This window comes from Barbus barbus, assembly GCF_936440315.1.
Source record: "Barbus barbus genome assembly, chromosome: 8".
Taxonomy (NCBI): domain Eukaryota; kingdom Metazoa; phylum Chordata; class Actinopteri; order Cypriniformes; family Cyprinidae; genus Barbus; species Barbus barbus.
The window spans coordinates 16902688-16919214 of NC_136736.1; the positions used below are offsets into that span (position 1 = coordinate 16902688).

The following is a 16527-nucleotide window of genomic DNA, read 5'->3' on the forward strand; positions in this document are numbered from 1 at the left end:
TTGACAACTATTCCCAACTATTCAACTGAAATAACCCCATAAATCTGCAATGGAAAAATGTCAACATGACAGGAGAAAAAAAAAAAAAAAAAGAGTTGCTTAAACAGTAAGAACTCCACTAAGACCAAGATGAAACCATACAGTTTTAAGGAAACATTTTTGGCAGGTCGTTGTCTGTTATGTTGTTTCACAATAAATAATTTTTGCATTGTGCTACACCTGCATCAGATTTAACACCACACTTCAAACTGACTTAAGAATTTGTGTTGAGACTGACTGATATTTTAGCTGTGTAATATTTCTGACATCCAGAGGATGAGGGTCTGGACAGGACTTTTTTAATAAGGCAGATCACTATATTTTAACAACTGATTTTAAAACATTCCTTGAGTCTCAACCTTTGAAACGATATAGACCGTCTTAAAGAAATTTGGCAGGATTCACTGGATTAACCACACAGAGCTGCCTTTAAACACTCTTTTCAGTTTGTTAAGATCAGTTTAAAGAGCAACAGAATGAAGAGCAAGAATAAAGGCAAACAAAAAGGAGGATGGTTTCCCACATTATCATTTCCTGAGGTCAGAGTTCAGATCTGCTGGCTCTGTGGATGATCTGATTGTAATTAGACTTTCTCTTGGGTTTGTATTTGAGCAGCTTGCTGAAGTCAGTGAGGAGCCTCTCCCAGTAACAAGACACATCCTCCATACGGAGATGATTCAGAATAAAGTTCTGGCCCCTAAAGAAGTACAGACCATAAATATTAGTATTAGCACAGACAATGTCTTAAAGGGACAGTTTAGCCAAAAATGAGAATTCAATGATCATTTACTCATACCCATGTTGTTCCAAAGCTATAAGCACCTTTTTTTCCTTCCACAGAAAACAAAAGAAGCTAGTCTGAACAATACTGGTAACCAAACAGTTTGGTTTACCATTGACTTCCATTATATGAACAAGAAAAACATTTCATATCTTTTTTATATTCCAGAGAAAAAAGTCATACAGGTTTGGAACAACATGAGGGTGAGTGAACCATGACAGATTTTTTTTTTTAATGAATCTTGTATAACATGACGAACTAGAATAAAGGATAAACTCATTAAAAGAATTAACAATTTGTTACCTTATAGCAATTTCTTCTGCTACAGCATCATTTTCTTTCACAAACTGAAGCAGCTCTCTAACAACAGAAAGGAAAAAAACTGTTTAGACGCAGTTCTCTGCTGCTGTTCTCATTAACATTTCTATGAACACATTTCACTTGCTTGATGATAATTACTTTAACAGGTCTGGAACAATATGAAGGTGAGTAAACAGAACATTTCAGATGAAGATGTTACACAGATTACATTTACAATGTATCGCCTAATTGTTAACATTTCCCTTTTTGTGGTATATATGTAAGACTGAAATTGGCACTTTGATTGCTCATGGTCATGATATTTGATATAGAAATACAAATTTAACATACTTTTGTGAAGTGCAAATGATTTTGAGCACAAACGTAGATTTGAACCCTTTGTCATTGTTACTAGGCTTTGCAAAAGTGTGAATGGAGATAATACCTTACATGTGTATGAAAACAAAGCCAAATGTTCCAATTTAGTGAAGTATTTATAGGTTTGTTCTGCAAAAACAAACTTCACCTCCAACAGCTAACATAATTAAAAGCACAGAATGTAAAACACTAACCATAAAATCACAACAGGGTACACTGGGGAAAATGTGTGTTAAAGAAAAGGGTGGATATCAGCTAGCCAGAGGAAAATGTTTAAGTTACCTCAGATCAGACAAGTCCTGTTTGACAGGAATGTAGTGAATCCAGGGCTTGAGCTGAGGGTAAAAGAACTCAAGCCAGTCCTCGCCGACGTGAAAAACCAGTGATCCACACAGGAACAGATGCTTCAAACGGAAGCTAGCAGCCACACCTCTGAAGTTAAAAAGGTATCTGAGGGATAAAGAGAACAGACAATCTATAATAAAACATCTTAATGCTGTATCACTGAAGGACATCTGTTTCAGTGCTATAGCTCATACAAAAGCAGAATTGAGACAGGTCTTACTTGTATTCACAGTGGTCAACTAGAGGGATTTCTTTGGCTGGGGGTCTACCCAGAGTGTCCTGAGGAAAAACAACAAAACAAAATAGTAGTTCTGAAATGACAAAGTCTAGAGCAGAAAGATAAAACAAATTTTGAGTATGCTGAAAATATTAAAGCACCTCTAGCATAGACTAGATTAGTGTTTCTTAAGCCTGTCCTTGTATACACCTCAAAATCCAAGCAATACGATACATATAAAACTGATTCCCGAGGCCAAGACAGTAGACCAGAGGGGTTGCCCTGTCGGAATACCGCTATTATCCAGTTTAATTCAGTTCAAGTTTTGTTCTCATCTGATGGTGTCAGTCAGTGTAATCGTATCGATACATTTCTGAAAATTAAGTGTCTTTCAGGCCCCAACTAAGCAAGACAAAGGCAACAGCAGCAAGGCACCGACTGAGTCTGCCAGAAACTAGACTCAGTCGGGGGAACAGTTTGGCAGCCTAAGCGAATGAATGGTGTGATACTGATGAAGGATGCCTTTTATATGTTAAATAAGGATGAACAAACCTTCTCTGACTTCCAGGCCTGGTTCTTGGTGTACTCGGCATCCACAAGGTCAGGGGCTTCTCTTGAGAGAAGGATCAGAGGATCCCTTTCTGAACTGGTCCTACAAATATTGGCAAAACTGATCAGCGTACGATGAAAAGAACACTGCATTTAACTGTATGTTGGAGACACAACTGACCTAGAGCCTCTAAAGAAGCCTTTTTGATTTTTTTTCTTCCAGGGCCATCGAGCAGCTGATCTGAAGAGTGTGAACTAAACATTAGAATATATATATATAATGGCCTGAAATTGACATGAATGCAATTTAACCCTCTGTACTCTCAAGCATTCCTTAATCTTTGCTACCCACTTTTTCAAGTCATCCCTCATGAGGTCCCATCGGCCCAGTCCAGTGGGGTAAATGGGCCATACAGCAGGACCTCCCTCCCAAAACGTCCATGCAGGATACATGATGTCCTGGTAGTCTGCGGTCTAAACAATGATCAAAAGTATAACTATAATGTTAATATATAATTCAATTAGAGCCCATCTAATATTAATTTTGTTGTGGAAGCCAAACACTAATTTTGAATGTTGAAAATAGAATTTTCTATTCATGCATACTCTTTTACAAAAAAAAGACGTATATTTATTTTCTGCATTAATAAAAAGTGAAGCTATGGGGTCAGTCAGTGTTAGTAATCTGAAGGCAGAGACACAATAATGTAAATTGTCTTAATATAATTAATCAGGATATACCATATACTACTGATATACCCTAAAATTCAATTAGTACATTGTTCAGTAGCACTATACTGGGGTGTGGTTGTACAAACCTTACTGAAAGAAAGTACTGGCAAGACTGGCTGAACCCATCCAGGAACTTGTGGATAGTCACGCACATTAATCACCACCTCCAAATCTGCCAACCGGTTAACCACTTTTAGGATGAAGTGCTCGACACCACTGCATCTGCAAAGAAAGGATAAATGTCTGATATTGAACATCCGCCCATACACACACAACAGAATCATGGTTTTACAAAAAAAAAAAAAAACAATAAAAAAAACATACACTTCACCAACCTTGCTGGAAACATGCAGCTTTGTTCTCTGTACAACTTGTTCCCGATGATCTGGTAGTGCGTACCAACACCTCTGTGGACTGTGTCTGCCATTAACCCCTCAGATATGCCATTTTTAAATGGCCTAAGGTCATCTTTCAGGACACTGCAATCAAAAGAGCGATGGAGGAAAGTCTACATTATACACCTGCATGCATTTGCAGTGTGTGTATTCTTTGGGAAGATATGCTATGAACAAGGGCTACTTTATAAGTTGACCTGAGATGACAGCTGCAGTTCTCCTGATTGCATGGCTGGTAATTATTTGTGGCTTCTGTGATCTTCCTGATGAATGACTGCCAGCGTTTGGCTGATGGAAAGAGAGAGGGGAACAAGTCTTTCCAAAAACAATCTCTGTTCATTCAATATTGTTTTCTAAACACACAGATTTTTGACAAATATAATAGTAACACATGCTGTATTTTATATTTTTATATTTAGGTTTTATGAAGGTAAACTTAAGACAAATGAATAAATTAAATGGAACACAATACATCAATAGGGTCTCTAAATGTAAAGCAATCCATGAAAGTTTAAAAATGCAATTTGCAACTGATCTCCGTTACTTTTTAATTCATTTAACAAAAAACCCTGTACCCTCTGATCACACTGCAAAAAGCAATGCTCTTCCTCAGTATTTTTGTCTTGTTTTCCCGTGCAAATATCTAATCAATGACATCTTATTGAGAAGCAAAAGTCTTGTTTTTTTTTATCAAGTTTGATCAAGTCAGTGAGTTTATAATTAAACAAAAACAAACATATGACAGCTAAAAACAAATCAACCTAATTCAATGGGGGGGGGGGGGGGGGGGGTCATTTCCCCATCAAGAGATATTTATTGTTTTAAGTATAACTCACATTTTGTTCTCAGAAAACAAGGCTTCATATTAATTCGCATCACAAGTCAATGTATCTTCATTTAAGGATGTTTGGATTTTATATTGCAAAACAAGACAAAAATACCGAGGAAAATATAATTTTTTTAGTAATACATATATTTTTTAATGCTATGACTTTATGAATTTAAGACGTCCAAAAGCATCAGACTTGCTGGGTCTAAACTAATGCCAAAGACGCAGATACAGAAATCTACAGTATTAAGATTCAGATGTGAAAGTAAACAAATTAAAACGCGACAGACCAAAGATAGATAACTGTCAGCATCAACCCAGAAGTCCCCAAGTTCTCACCGTTATCTGAAAGACACAATTCAACTCCATTCAGCAAAAGGATAAAAGACGGCATAAGCAGCCATGGCAGCTCCATTTTTCTGCATCAATTAAGCGTGACTGGTTCGATTTGAGGAGGAGTCGATGAATGGACTAGTATGGTCTGAAACTAGATTAGGAAGTCCCCACTTTGACATAAAAGGCTATTAAACATAAAGTAGTATTTTAGTGGATCTCTAAACATTGGAATAGCTAGGGAATTTTAGTAAAGCAATGCTGCCCTTCCAGGGACGCGCAAAGAGTTCCTCAGGGGCTCAAATGACAATTTAACCTAGTTACTATAGTGTATAGCCTAATTACTATTGTTGCATTATTAACATAAAAGTTGTCCTTTCATGTCCTGATCTCACTTGCTCTTGCCCCAAAAGACTACACTTCACATAGGCCTGTAGGTGGCACTTGGGTTTCATTTACAGTTTTTTCAACTTGTCACACAATTTCTGAAACCTGACACTCAAAACACCAGAACCACACACAAACTCTACAAAACCATACTAATTCTCAGCTTTTGACTCAGTTTTCAATTTCATAAAACACTTTTTGCAAAACACAACACAGAATTGTCTTTGTAACACAAATATCTAACAGGAATTATATTAATATTAGGTGTTTGCAATTGTTTGCTTTTGAGATGTGTTTGTGAGATTTTGAATGCAGTGCTTCATTTTGCAAGAGATGTGAGGCATTTTGCATTTTGCGTGTGCAACTCTTGAACGTGTACAGTTTTAAGCAGTTGAAAAAATTGTAATGGGTGGTTATATCAAACTGTAAATCAGTATGCAAGTAATAATCAGAATCAGAATCAGAATGAGCTTTATTGGCCAAGTATGTTTACACATACAAGGAATGTGTTGTAGTGACAGAAGCTCCACAGTGCAACAGAAAGACAGTAACAGGACAGGACACAGATAATAAAAACAAAATAACAAGAAATAGCCAATAACCAATGTACAAAGCAGCAAAATAAATAAATAAATAAATAAATAAATAATAATAAAAAATATATATAAAAAAATAAATATATATATATATATATATATATATATATATATATATATATATATATAATATAGGTGACTATGTATGTACAGGTCAAGTATGTGCAAATTAGAAATGAGAAAAATAAAAATAAAATAAGTGAGTGTGGTGAATGGATAATGTATTAGTTGTGTGTTCCACGTTTATTTATTGAGTGTTCATGAGATGTATTGACTGAGGGAAGAAACTGTTCCTGTGTCTGGTCGTTCTGGTGCTCAGAGCTCTGTAGCGTCGACCAGACCGTAACAGTTCAAAGAGGTTGTGTGCTGGATGTGAGGGGTCCAGAGTGATTTTACCAGCCCTTTTGCTCACTCTGTATAAGTACAGTTCTTGGAGAGTGGGGAGGGTTGTACCAATGATTCGCTCAGCAGTCCGGACTACCCTCCGTAGTCTTCTGAGGTCAGATTTGGTAGCTGAACTGAACCAGACAGTTATTGAGGTGCAGAGGATGGATTCAATGATGGCGGAGTAGAACTGTTTCAGTAAGTCCTGTGGCAGGTTGAACTTCCTCAGCTGGCGAGGAACTTCCTCAGCTTCCTCAGCTTAACTATAATAACTGACTATATGGGCTGTAGAATTATTGATAAATAACTGGTCACTTGAAAACGTTAAAGATAAAGTGTTAAATAGTGAGTGAACTGGAGACATTAGCTTTAGTTTACCTCCACTTCAGGATGAAATAGTCTGAGAGAAAAGTATTATTGGTGAGGTGATAAAATAACTGTGTGTGTGTGTAGACATGGGTTTTTTTTTTTTTTGGGGGGGGGGGGGGGGGGGGGGTCATTGTTATTTAGGTTGTTGTTATTTAATAATTCCTCAGCCTAAGAACAATACTGTAAACTTAAAAGGTCATATCAACCTAAAGGTGAGTGGAATAGTGCAGTCTCATAGCATTGTACTACATTGTGACATGTTCTCAGGTTCAAATGTTGAATGTAATTGTCTTTCAGATACCTATCTCTGTAACTATGCTTCTGTAGTTTATTTGTCATAAAGAAACATTCCATTTAAGTAATGTATTCAAATTACATTGCCAAGATGCACAATTTGATCAGTGAAGTTAATGGCGTTTATTTCCTGAAAATAAAATTATTAGGATTAAATTGGCCTTTAGATAAAATGTTCTGTAAAGGTCAGATACCCCTGGGGGTCATTTTTGTTCCAGTGGTGGGGCAAGATGGCCCCCTTTAAAAATTTAAATTTGTGTGCCATTACAACTAAACTGATAACTGTTTCAATTTGATTCCCATAATAGACTTTTGGGTGATGCTTAATGATCCTCTACATGCTAAAATTATGTAAATGTGTTACAGTTTCCCGTTATATGGCCATTGTTCTCAGGGCCATCCTTAGCTAATGCAGGGCCCCCTCGGTCCATTTTTTTTTTCTAGTGTACCCTAACTGTAGGTATATAGGACTCTTTGTCATGTGTTCAGGTGACCTAGATTTTTTTTTTACAATGATTATCATTTATATGTTGAGAGACTTGTTCTGTCATTCCCTAGGGTACTCATGTCTGTCCTCTTTTTCTTCAGATCATGATTTATTTTTAGCTTTTAAATGACTGGGTCACTAAAAGAGGCCTAAATTCACCAGGGGAATATTCATTGGCATGTCTATCAAATATCTCATCCTATCATGTCTTTGCCTAATTGTTGGGAAGAGGTGAGGTGGCAGAGGGAGGAAGAGAGCATAAGATGCTTTTTAGTGCTGAAGAACTACTCATTGAGTCTCATTTTGTTGGTCAGCCTCACTGTCCTGCAGGATCTTACCTGGACTCTTTCCATCAGTCTCTTCTTTTCATTCACCTGTTCAATCATTGCTACTATGCTGTCTGTCTGGCTTGTCCTGGTTTTCTGCATGGATTTTCTCCTGTACTCTTCTGCAGAGGAGGGTCTGGAGTTTCCCAGTTTCGATGGCAAGGACAGAGTTCTTAATGTCAATGAGAGGAACTATAAGAAGGCATTAAAGAAGTATGACATGATGTGTTTGCTATATCATGAACCCCTGCCTTCAGATAAGGAGCTCCAGCAGCAGTTTCACATGAGGGAGATGGTTCTGGAGGTAAGACATTATTGAGAGAAAGAGGAAACAGGAATTTGGTGGATAAAGAAGGACAGATATATTAAATGGTATGTTTTTATAACAGACCATCATTTGTGTTATTATGAACTTTTATTTGGGTGGGAGGAGGTCTCACATGGTACACACAACATGTGGAAACTGGCAGAAAATATTTATTATTAATTTTAATTTAAATAAACAGTTTCAGAGAAGACCCCTGAATAACCTTTGTGTCAAAGTCATAAGTCTCTTAAAATGTCTTGTAGTTTAAAATTTTCTGACATGACAAGGTTATTGTTTTTATTACCCGTGTCCTGTCCTGTTGCTGTCTTTCTGTTGCACTGTGGAGCTTCTGTCACTACAACAAATTCCTTGTATGTGTAAACATACTTGGCCAATAAAGCTCATTCTGATTAGTTCAGGTTGTAAGATATTTTTACCTTTTTAAAAATATATTGCAAAACCTAATTAGAATGGTTAAAATGTGTACACTCATATGTTTTCAAGGTGTATGAAAAATATGTATCAGTTTTTATTGGATGGTCATGTAAGGTACCTTTTTGAAATGTAACTAAATTACAATTAGGTTTTTGCTATGATATAGTTAGAATGATGCAAAGATTACATTTATACCAACTTGGCACATTCACATTCAAGTACATTTTTAAAGATTAATTTTTTTGAACACTAACCATTTGTCATTGACACAGTTTCCAGTTTCTTTTTTTTTTTTTTTTACCTAAGCGATCCGTGGAACATGAATTAGTACCCCTGGTTGGAAATCATTGACTTAGAAAATATGCTTGAAAATACTAGATCTGAGGCTTTTCAGGATCAGCAGCTGAGTGAAGAACAATAAAAAACCTGAATATCAAAAATTGTTTCAGATGCTCAATATAAAATGTAACAATTGGCTGAACAAGGGTGTCAGACTGTACATCTGCTTTCTGTGTACCTGATGTGCAATTTAGTGTAAAGACTGACCTGATTTGGAGGCTAACAAAGGCTCCACAAACACCAATGCTGGGTCTACTTATGATAACAAAGTTAATGTATAGATTCGACTATATGTAGATATTAGCCATACATTACACAAAAACTATCCAGGTTTAAGTGTTAAGTGTTTATATACTTTGAAAGTGTTGCTCCAGACTAAATTGCTATTATAGACAACAGTTTTGTATGTAATTCTCACACTATGAATGTATTGATGTGTCTCTTCCATGCATCACCAGCTTGCTGCTCAAGTTCTTGAAGACAAGGATATTGGTTTTGGATTGGTAGACTCACATAAAGATGCTAAGGTTGCCAAAAAGCTTGGTAAGAGATTTTGCAATGAGGCAATGTGCTAATTACATTGCTTTTTATATGATAAAGTATTCTTACTTCACTGTTTCAGTAACAAACACATAATATGTCTTAGGTTTGACACAGAATCCTCACTGAATCATGTGATCTTTGTCCATTAGGTCTGGAGGAGGAAGGAAGCATCTATGTGTTTAAGGATGAAAGAGTGATTGAGTTTGATGGAGAGCTCTCTGCAGATACACTGGTTGAATTCCTGCTAGATGTGAGTGAAATTTGTGCATATACTGTAGCTGTGCTTTTTTATATGTTTTACTGTTTAAACAACTTTAAGATTATGGATTCTGCTATAACATGGCTCTCTAACTGCAAAAGTAGTAACCTGCAATTCTTACTTTAAAGACTAATTTCTACATATTTATCCTACAGTATACAAAATAGTTTTGGTGGTATAAATTAATGCATTAAAGTTGATAAAGCAATTACATACATTTATATTTTTATTTAATTTTTATTCTTTTTATTCTTTTTATATTTTTTTTATATATATAAATAACTCTTCTGACTTAATTTTTCAGTTAATTTCAAGTGCTGTGTGTGTTTCACATCATTCTTCAGCTGCTGGAGGACCCAGTGGAGTTGATCAGTAATCCCATGGAACAACGTGCCTTTGAGCGAATGGATGAAGACATACGCCTTATCGGATACTTTAAGGGCGAAAACTCTGAACGTGAGTGGCTGTTTTGCTTACCAATAAACTCTGCATGTAAAATTATGATTTTGCGGCTATGCTCTAATCGGTAGAGTGTTTAGGCACCACGCAACCCCACACAATTGCGTGAGGCCCCGTGGTCCAAGTAGGCCCACTGGAACATGAATTCTATCAAAGGGGACCTTGATAAAAATCTAACAAAGAAAAAAAGAAAGTGTGAAAAACCAACTCAAACTCAAACCAAATTGTGATCCACTGTGACAGAACGTGCTTCTAAAAGGCATGTCTTTCGCCTTAACATAAATCCAAAAAAGGTGGGAGGGAGGGGGCTTAGGAAGAGATTGTGGAGCTGGCAGAAGGGACCCCAAGGTCAAGGGAGGAGCCAGGGAGGAGATGATGGCAGGAGGAGCCAAGGAATAGATGTCAAGAGGAGTCAGGAAGTGACCATGGCAGAACTGAAGGAGGGAGGAGACATGGTGTAGTCAGGAGCCTGACAAACTGAGGTGGAGACGAGGAGGAGACGGGGGCTCAGCAGGCCAAGCAAGAGCTGGAGGCAGTGAGGTGAAGCCGGAGGGAAGGAGGAGCCTGGCAGAACAAGAGGGATGGAGGGATGAGGCACAGCCAGAGGACTGGAAGACCGTGGTGGAAGCAGGTCAAAGACTGATCAAGCCGGAGCCAGAGGGACAAGGGAGCCTGGTGGAGTCTGAGGAACGACAGAACTCGGTGGAGCCCAAGGGGAGCCGGAGGGTCAGAGGCCAAATGTGGCGTTCAGGGCTAGAAGGCCTGAGTGTAGTAAGACACAGGGGACAGAGCTGGAGACCTGGAAGCCCCCTGTCAGTGACTCAGAGCAGGTAGATGGAAGCACTGATGGAGGAACTGAGGGACTAAAGAGATAAAGTGAAGGCAGGGCCAGAGAACTGGCAGATTTATCAGAGGAGGAGGAGAGAGAGTGCCTGGGTGGGAGCAATGTCACTGAAGGAGACTTTGTAATGGTTAACGAAGGAGATTCAGGGCTAGATGGAACCAGCAGAGACATAGGAGATTTAGGGTTGAGCAGAACTAGCAGAGATACAGGAAACTTAGAGCTGGGCAGAAATAGTGGGTAAGCGAGCTTTTGGGGAATAAATCCTAATTTAATACCCTCAGCGATGGGAGTATGGGCATGGCTCCATTCCATGCCCTCAAACTCCATAAGCATGTCCACTGGAACACACAGTGTTGCTGGCTCACACACCTGGTCAGACTGGTGGGCCGGCTTTGTCCTCTGGGACAGATGTATCTGTAGGCTTTGGCTCCATAGAGTGCATAAGCTCTGGCTCTGGGTCTGCAGTGGGCTCTGGTTCAATTTCCATGGAGGGGTTGATGATTTGCTGGGTGGGCTGGACTGTGGGTTGGTAGCTTCCTCTCTCTTGCTGATGGTGAGGGGGGATCCACATTGGAGAAGGACAGTTCACATTCCACAAACGTCTCTTGAGGAGAATTTCCGGGCAGGCATGTCTTTTGCATTCCTTCCCCTGCACACAGAGTCTGTCGTCATTGCGAGTGAGATGAGCAATGTCCAAAAAAGAAGGAGCTCTAGATCCATATGTATCTTTCTGTCATGGCATGGTTGTAGCAGGGATAAAATAACAGGATTTAATTGCAGCAGTCTCAATTCATTCAAACACTCAAAAATAACAAAGTTACTCAGGATTCTCTAATATCAAAACACATGAACAGAACAACCAGCAAAATGTGAACAAAGACTGACAGAAAACAGGCTAAATATATACCAAAACAAACCAATGAAAGCAATGAGAATTAATCAAACAACAATGGTAGCAAAAGCAAACAAAGGAAACAGAATGGGAAACAGTGAAAAACCAACTAAAAGTCCATCTCAAACTATGACCAAAACGTGATCTACTGTGACACCTTGTGAGAATCAGCAAAAACTAGAGGAAATGTATTGCAATCATCCATAAGTAGCAATTTTGAAAAGGTTCACATAATATCATTACAGTAAGCTTTAATGTCATTCAGCAGACTTGAGTGTTTTTAGGAAATCTTTCAACAAAGTATGTTACATTATGTGTTATGATTAGTATGTATTTGACATGAATTATTGCCACAGCTTTGTTAAGCATTTTCCAAACAAAATCTTACTGAAAGCAAATTCTTTGAGATACTTTACATTTGGAAAACAAATTGTTTAGATTTATTGGCTTTGGTTTTCTTGCAGTTTTAGAGTAAAATATGTTTCGGAAAATATATATATTTGATATAAAAAATGTGGATTTTTCATAATAAACTTTTATAGCTCTTTCACTAAAAGTGTCTTCCAAATACAAAATATTAAATGAAAAACATTATCAATCTAACATATAATGCATTCATTTAATTGGGGAAGAAAAAAACAGGGACTATAATAACCCCACAGACTATTAAATGCTGCCTAAGAGTTCAAAGAAATCAACACAGTTATAGAGCCATTCCCCAAAAAGGCACAGCAGAGAAAACAGCAAAAGAGCTCATTTTCTTTACATGACTGCTATTCAGCTTTTATTAAATATCCCATTTTAGCTGGGAAGACTTTGCTGTGACCTCTAGTTATGTTGTGTGAGCAGGAGCTGCGCGGTGCTCCAGCACTGCTACCGTTTACCGTGTTATTACAATTTTTTAGATTTGTGTTTGTATTTATCTCATGATCTTTTTATTTCTCAGATTACAAGGCCTTTCAGTTGACTGCAGAGAAGTTCCAACCATATGTGAAGTTTTTTGCCACCTTTGACAAAGGGGTGTGTATTCCTTTACGATAACAAGAATGAAATCATGAGATTTCATGTTATTCTGGTATAGAAGAATGTGTATTTATAACCACAAGAGTGTCTTCCATCTTTGAGGAGAAAGGATTATGTATTGGCTTCATTTGTAACTGTTTCATGCTGTAGGTGGCTAAACAACTGACACTAAAAATGAATGAAATCGATTTCTATGAGCCCTTCATGGATGAGCCGGTCACCATTCCTGGCAAACCCAACACAGAGGAGGAGATAGTAGATTTTGTCAATCAACACAGAAGGTGATATCAGTGGCATCCTCAGAACTTTGCCATTGCCAAAGATGGTCTAAAATATGAATTTTCATTCTTAAAAACACTGTGTTTGATCTTCACTCAGGCCAACTCTGAGAAAGCTTCGTGCTGAGGACATGTTTGAGACTTGGGTGAGCAAGACTGGATTGTGGGAGTGTCTGTAGGCCTGTTAAATGTTAACTGTCCTTTAAATGGCTGTTGGTTCTTTACTTGAAGTGATCTGTTTCTGCTCAATCAACAGGAGGATGACATGGATGGAATCCACATTGTTGCTTTTGCTGAGGAGGAGGATCCAGGTTTTCAATTCTTTACAACAGAGAACAACAAGCAGAACATTTCTTACTGCCATCACCAAGACTAGATTTAGTAGCACAGAATGATTGTCTTTATAGCATTTAACATTTAATTTCCGCTTATTTCTTTTTCATTTCATAGACGGCTATGAATTCCTGGAAATTCTAAAGGAGGTTGCAAGGGACAATACTAAAAACCCAGATCTCAGCATAGTTTGGATTGATCCTGATGAATTTCCTTTGGTGAGACAATATTCCATTCATTTCTACAGTGTTTCACTGCTTGAATTGAAACATTGTGACCATGTTGTAACGGTTCATTTGTCTTCAGTTAACTACATACTGGGAGAAAACCTTTAAGGTGGACCTTTTCAGACCCCAGATTGGTGTGGTAAATGTGACTGATGTAAGTAATACTTTCATTTGAAGACATCTCTTTATCCTATATTGTGATGTATGACACATCATACTCTTTTAAGGGAAAGCTTCACATTACATATTCATGATCTACAACACAATAAATCACACATTTTACAGGTGTAACAACTGCTGAAATATTTTACTTTTACAATAAAATAAGAATAACATTGCTGCACTAATTTGAAGAGCATATGCTTCATAATTAACTAATTATTTAATTTATTTATACGTTAATTAGTAAATACACATGCAGCAAATAAACAAATCCACCTGATTTTTAAAGTAGGACCAGTGGTCAGCCGCATAAATTGCTTGACCAGTCTTAAAAGTTCATTTAAATTTTTTTTTTAAAAGTCAGTTAAATAAAAAAAGTCTAAATTGAATTCGAAAAGTCTTTCGCTTCTAGTGATATGATGTAAAAAATAGTCCGTTATGCTGCTTGATATTGCAAACTGGTAACATGTTAAAGTATTAAAAACAAACTGGTTTGTAACACAAATAGTTTAAGTTTACAGCATTTTTTACTCTTATTTATTTACTGAATCAGAAGTCTCACACGTTCACAGAAAACAGCTTACTTCCACGTGGCAAAATAAGGTGCAAAGCCTAAATATTCTTTATTCTTAGCATCATTTACTTTTGTGTGTGTGTTGACCAGGCTGACAGTGTGTGGCTGAACATGCCTAATGATGAAGCTTTACCATCAGCGGAGGAGCTGGAGGACTGGATAGAGGATGTTCTCTCTGGAAAGGTCAACACTGAGGATGATGATGATGATGATGATGATGATGATGACGACGACGACGACGATGATGAAATCGATGATGATAGTAGCGATGAAGACCATTATGGTGATGATGATGATGATGATTAAGTGGTATATAGAAAAACTATAACCGCAGAGTTCTGTAACAATCTTTCCGCAGATTGTATTGATTCTGTTTATTTTAATGACTGATGGTTTATTACTTACATAGTTGACTTGAATTATTATAGAACTGTCTGCATTGCCAGCATGAGACATTTGATAATGCAAAACGTAAAAACATGTAATGACATTATAATTCTGGTGCTGCTTATTCATCTGGAACTGTATATGGCTACAAGAAATAGGGTGTGCTGTAGTATGACTTGTGAATTTTATGGGACATTTGAGATGTATCAAAATGTTCAATAAAGAACAGAAAATATTATTCAGTTATATAATCTGTTTGTATTGATATTGGTACTTAATCATGTTTGGGGAACAAATTGGTAAAAGTGAGCTAAATCTGATTAAACTTCCTTTTGGCTGCATCTAGTAATACCCTAATGTGTAAAAACACTACATAGAAAATTAAAAATACACAAAGTTTTCTATTTGGATTAGGTTATAGTATTTATAACTATCTGTGTATAAAAATATCAGAAGTCTATGAACAGTAAGATTTTTAAAGAAGTCTCTTCTGCTCACCAAGCCTGGATTTATTTGATCTATTTGATTTATTTATTTTATTTAGCAAGGACGCTTTAAATAGATCAAAAGTGATGATAAAAGACATTTACAGTATAATGTTACAAATGATTTCTATTTCAGATAAATGCTGTTCTTCTGAACTTTCTATTCATCAAAGAAACCTGAACAATTCTACTGCTGTTTTCAACATAATAGTAATAATAACACATATTTTTTTAGCAGCAAATCAGAATATTAGAATGAATTCTGAAGGATCATGTGACAGGAGTAACTATGCTAAAAATTCAGCTTTGAAATCACCGGAATAAATTACATTATTCAAATTATTATTCAAATAGAAAACAGTTATTTTAATTAGTAAAAATTTTACTGTTTTTGCTGTACTTTTGTGATTCGGTCCACCGAATGGCGAGTTTAGGGAGAACCCAAGTGCAGTTTATTTACCAACGTGATCCAAAATACAAACATAATCCGAGACTTGACTTGACTTGAACAGACTTGTCATGAACAAACTAGACTCACCGACAGCAGGTTACATCATCAATACATGACTGGGAACAATGGCAACAAGATGGCTACTTATAGCAAACAATACAGGTCACGTGACAAGAACTAACCAATGAGAGACAGGACACATGACTAAGACTACCAATCTAAAGACATGAAAACGTGAACATGAAACAAAAACCCAAAACCCCACATTCCAACTTTGGATCAAATATATGCAAGCTTGGTGAGCAGAAGAGAATTCTTTAAAACCCTTGTGCACCCTTATGGACATTTTTTGTTTTTTGATAATTTTGCCTGTGTTAATGCTAACTGCATAAATTTTGGCTCAGGTGTGTATTTTTATTGGAATTTTAATATTCCACCCTCATTTCCTTTAATGAATCTATTTTACACTAGGTACACAAAATTGTTACACTCAGCACCTTTTGGACAAAAATGTTTTCATTGAAACCCATTAAAACTGCTATTTGTAATTGCAGTGCCATTTAACTGTAAAATGATGCAATTTTTGTTAATAGGCTTTCATTCTGTTGGCAAGGCTTCAAAATTAAATTTTTTACTATTTTTTACCAGATGGTGCCATTTTTTCAGGTTTGGTCTATAAAGGGTCTATAAAGCAAATACTCGCAAATACTACTTCCTGTTTTCTGCTTCTGCGTATTATAGAGCCAATTGGATAAATAATGCAGATATAATTGTGTGGGTGTGTTGGT

The 16527-nt window shown here is 36.9% G+C and overlaps 2 protein-coding genes across 2 annotated transcripts; one reads left to right on the forward strand and one right to left on the reverse strand.

Annotated features, from left to right (window-relative positions):
* Positions 1 to 131: 131 nt before the first annotated feature.
* Positions 132 to 5001, reverse strand: LOC306874249 (protein O-glucosyltransferase 1-like). Its single transcript, XM_079424152.1, has 11 exons — positions 4905 to 5001; positions 3934 to 4024; positions 3677 to 3820; positions 3428 to 3563; positions 2962 to 3083; positions 2791 to 2850; positions 2613 to 2712; positions 2064 to 2122; positions 1781 to 1948; positions 1124 to 1180; positions 132 to 736 (listed from the first exon to the last, which is right to left on the reverse strand). The coding sequence occupies exons 1-11, from the start codon at positions 4978 to 4980 to the stop codon at positions 580 to 582; spliced, it is 1170 nt and encodes a 389-aa protein (XP_079280278.1). The 5' UTR covers positions 4981 to 5001; the 3' UTR covers positions 132 to 579.
* A 2807-nt stretch (positions 5002 to 7808) lies between these two features.
* Positions 7809 to 14722, forward strand: LOC306873591 (calsequestrin-2-like; the record flags this gene model as incomplete). Its single annotated transcript, XM_079423007.1, has 11 exons — positions 7809 to 8045; positions 9281 to 9365; positions 9515 to 9615; positions 9969 to 10080; positions 12766 to 12839; positions 12993 to 13123; positions 13221 to 13266; positions 13377 to 13431; positions 13571 to 13671; positions 13760 to 13834; positions 14507 to 14722. 11 exons carry the CDS (start codon positions 7809 to 7811, stop codon positions 14720 to 14722), a joined length of 1233 nt encoding a protein of 410 aa, XP_079279133.1.
* Positions 14723 to 16527: the final 1805 nt, after the last annotated feature.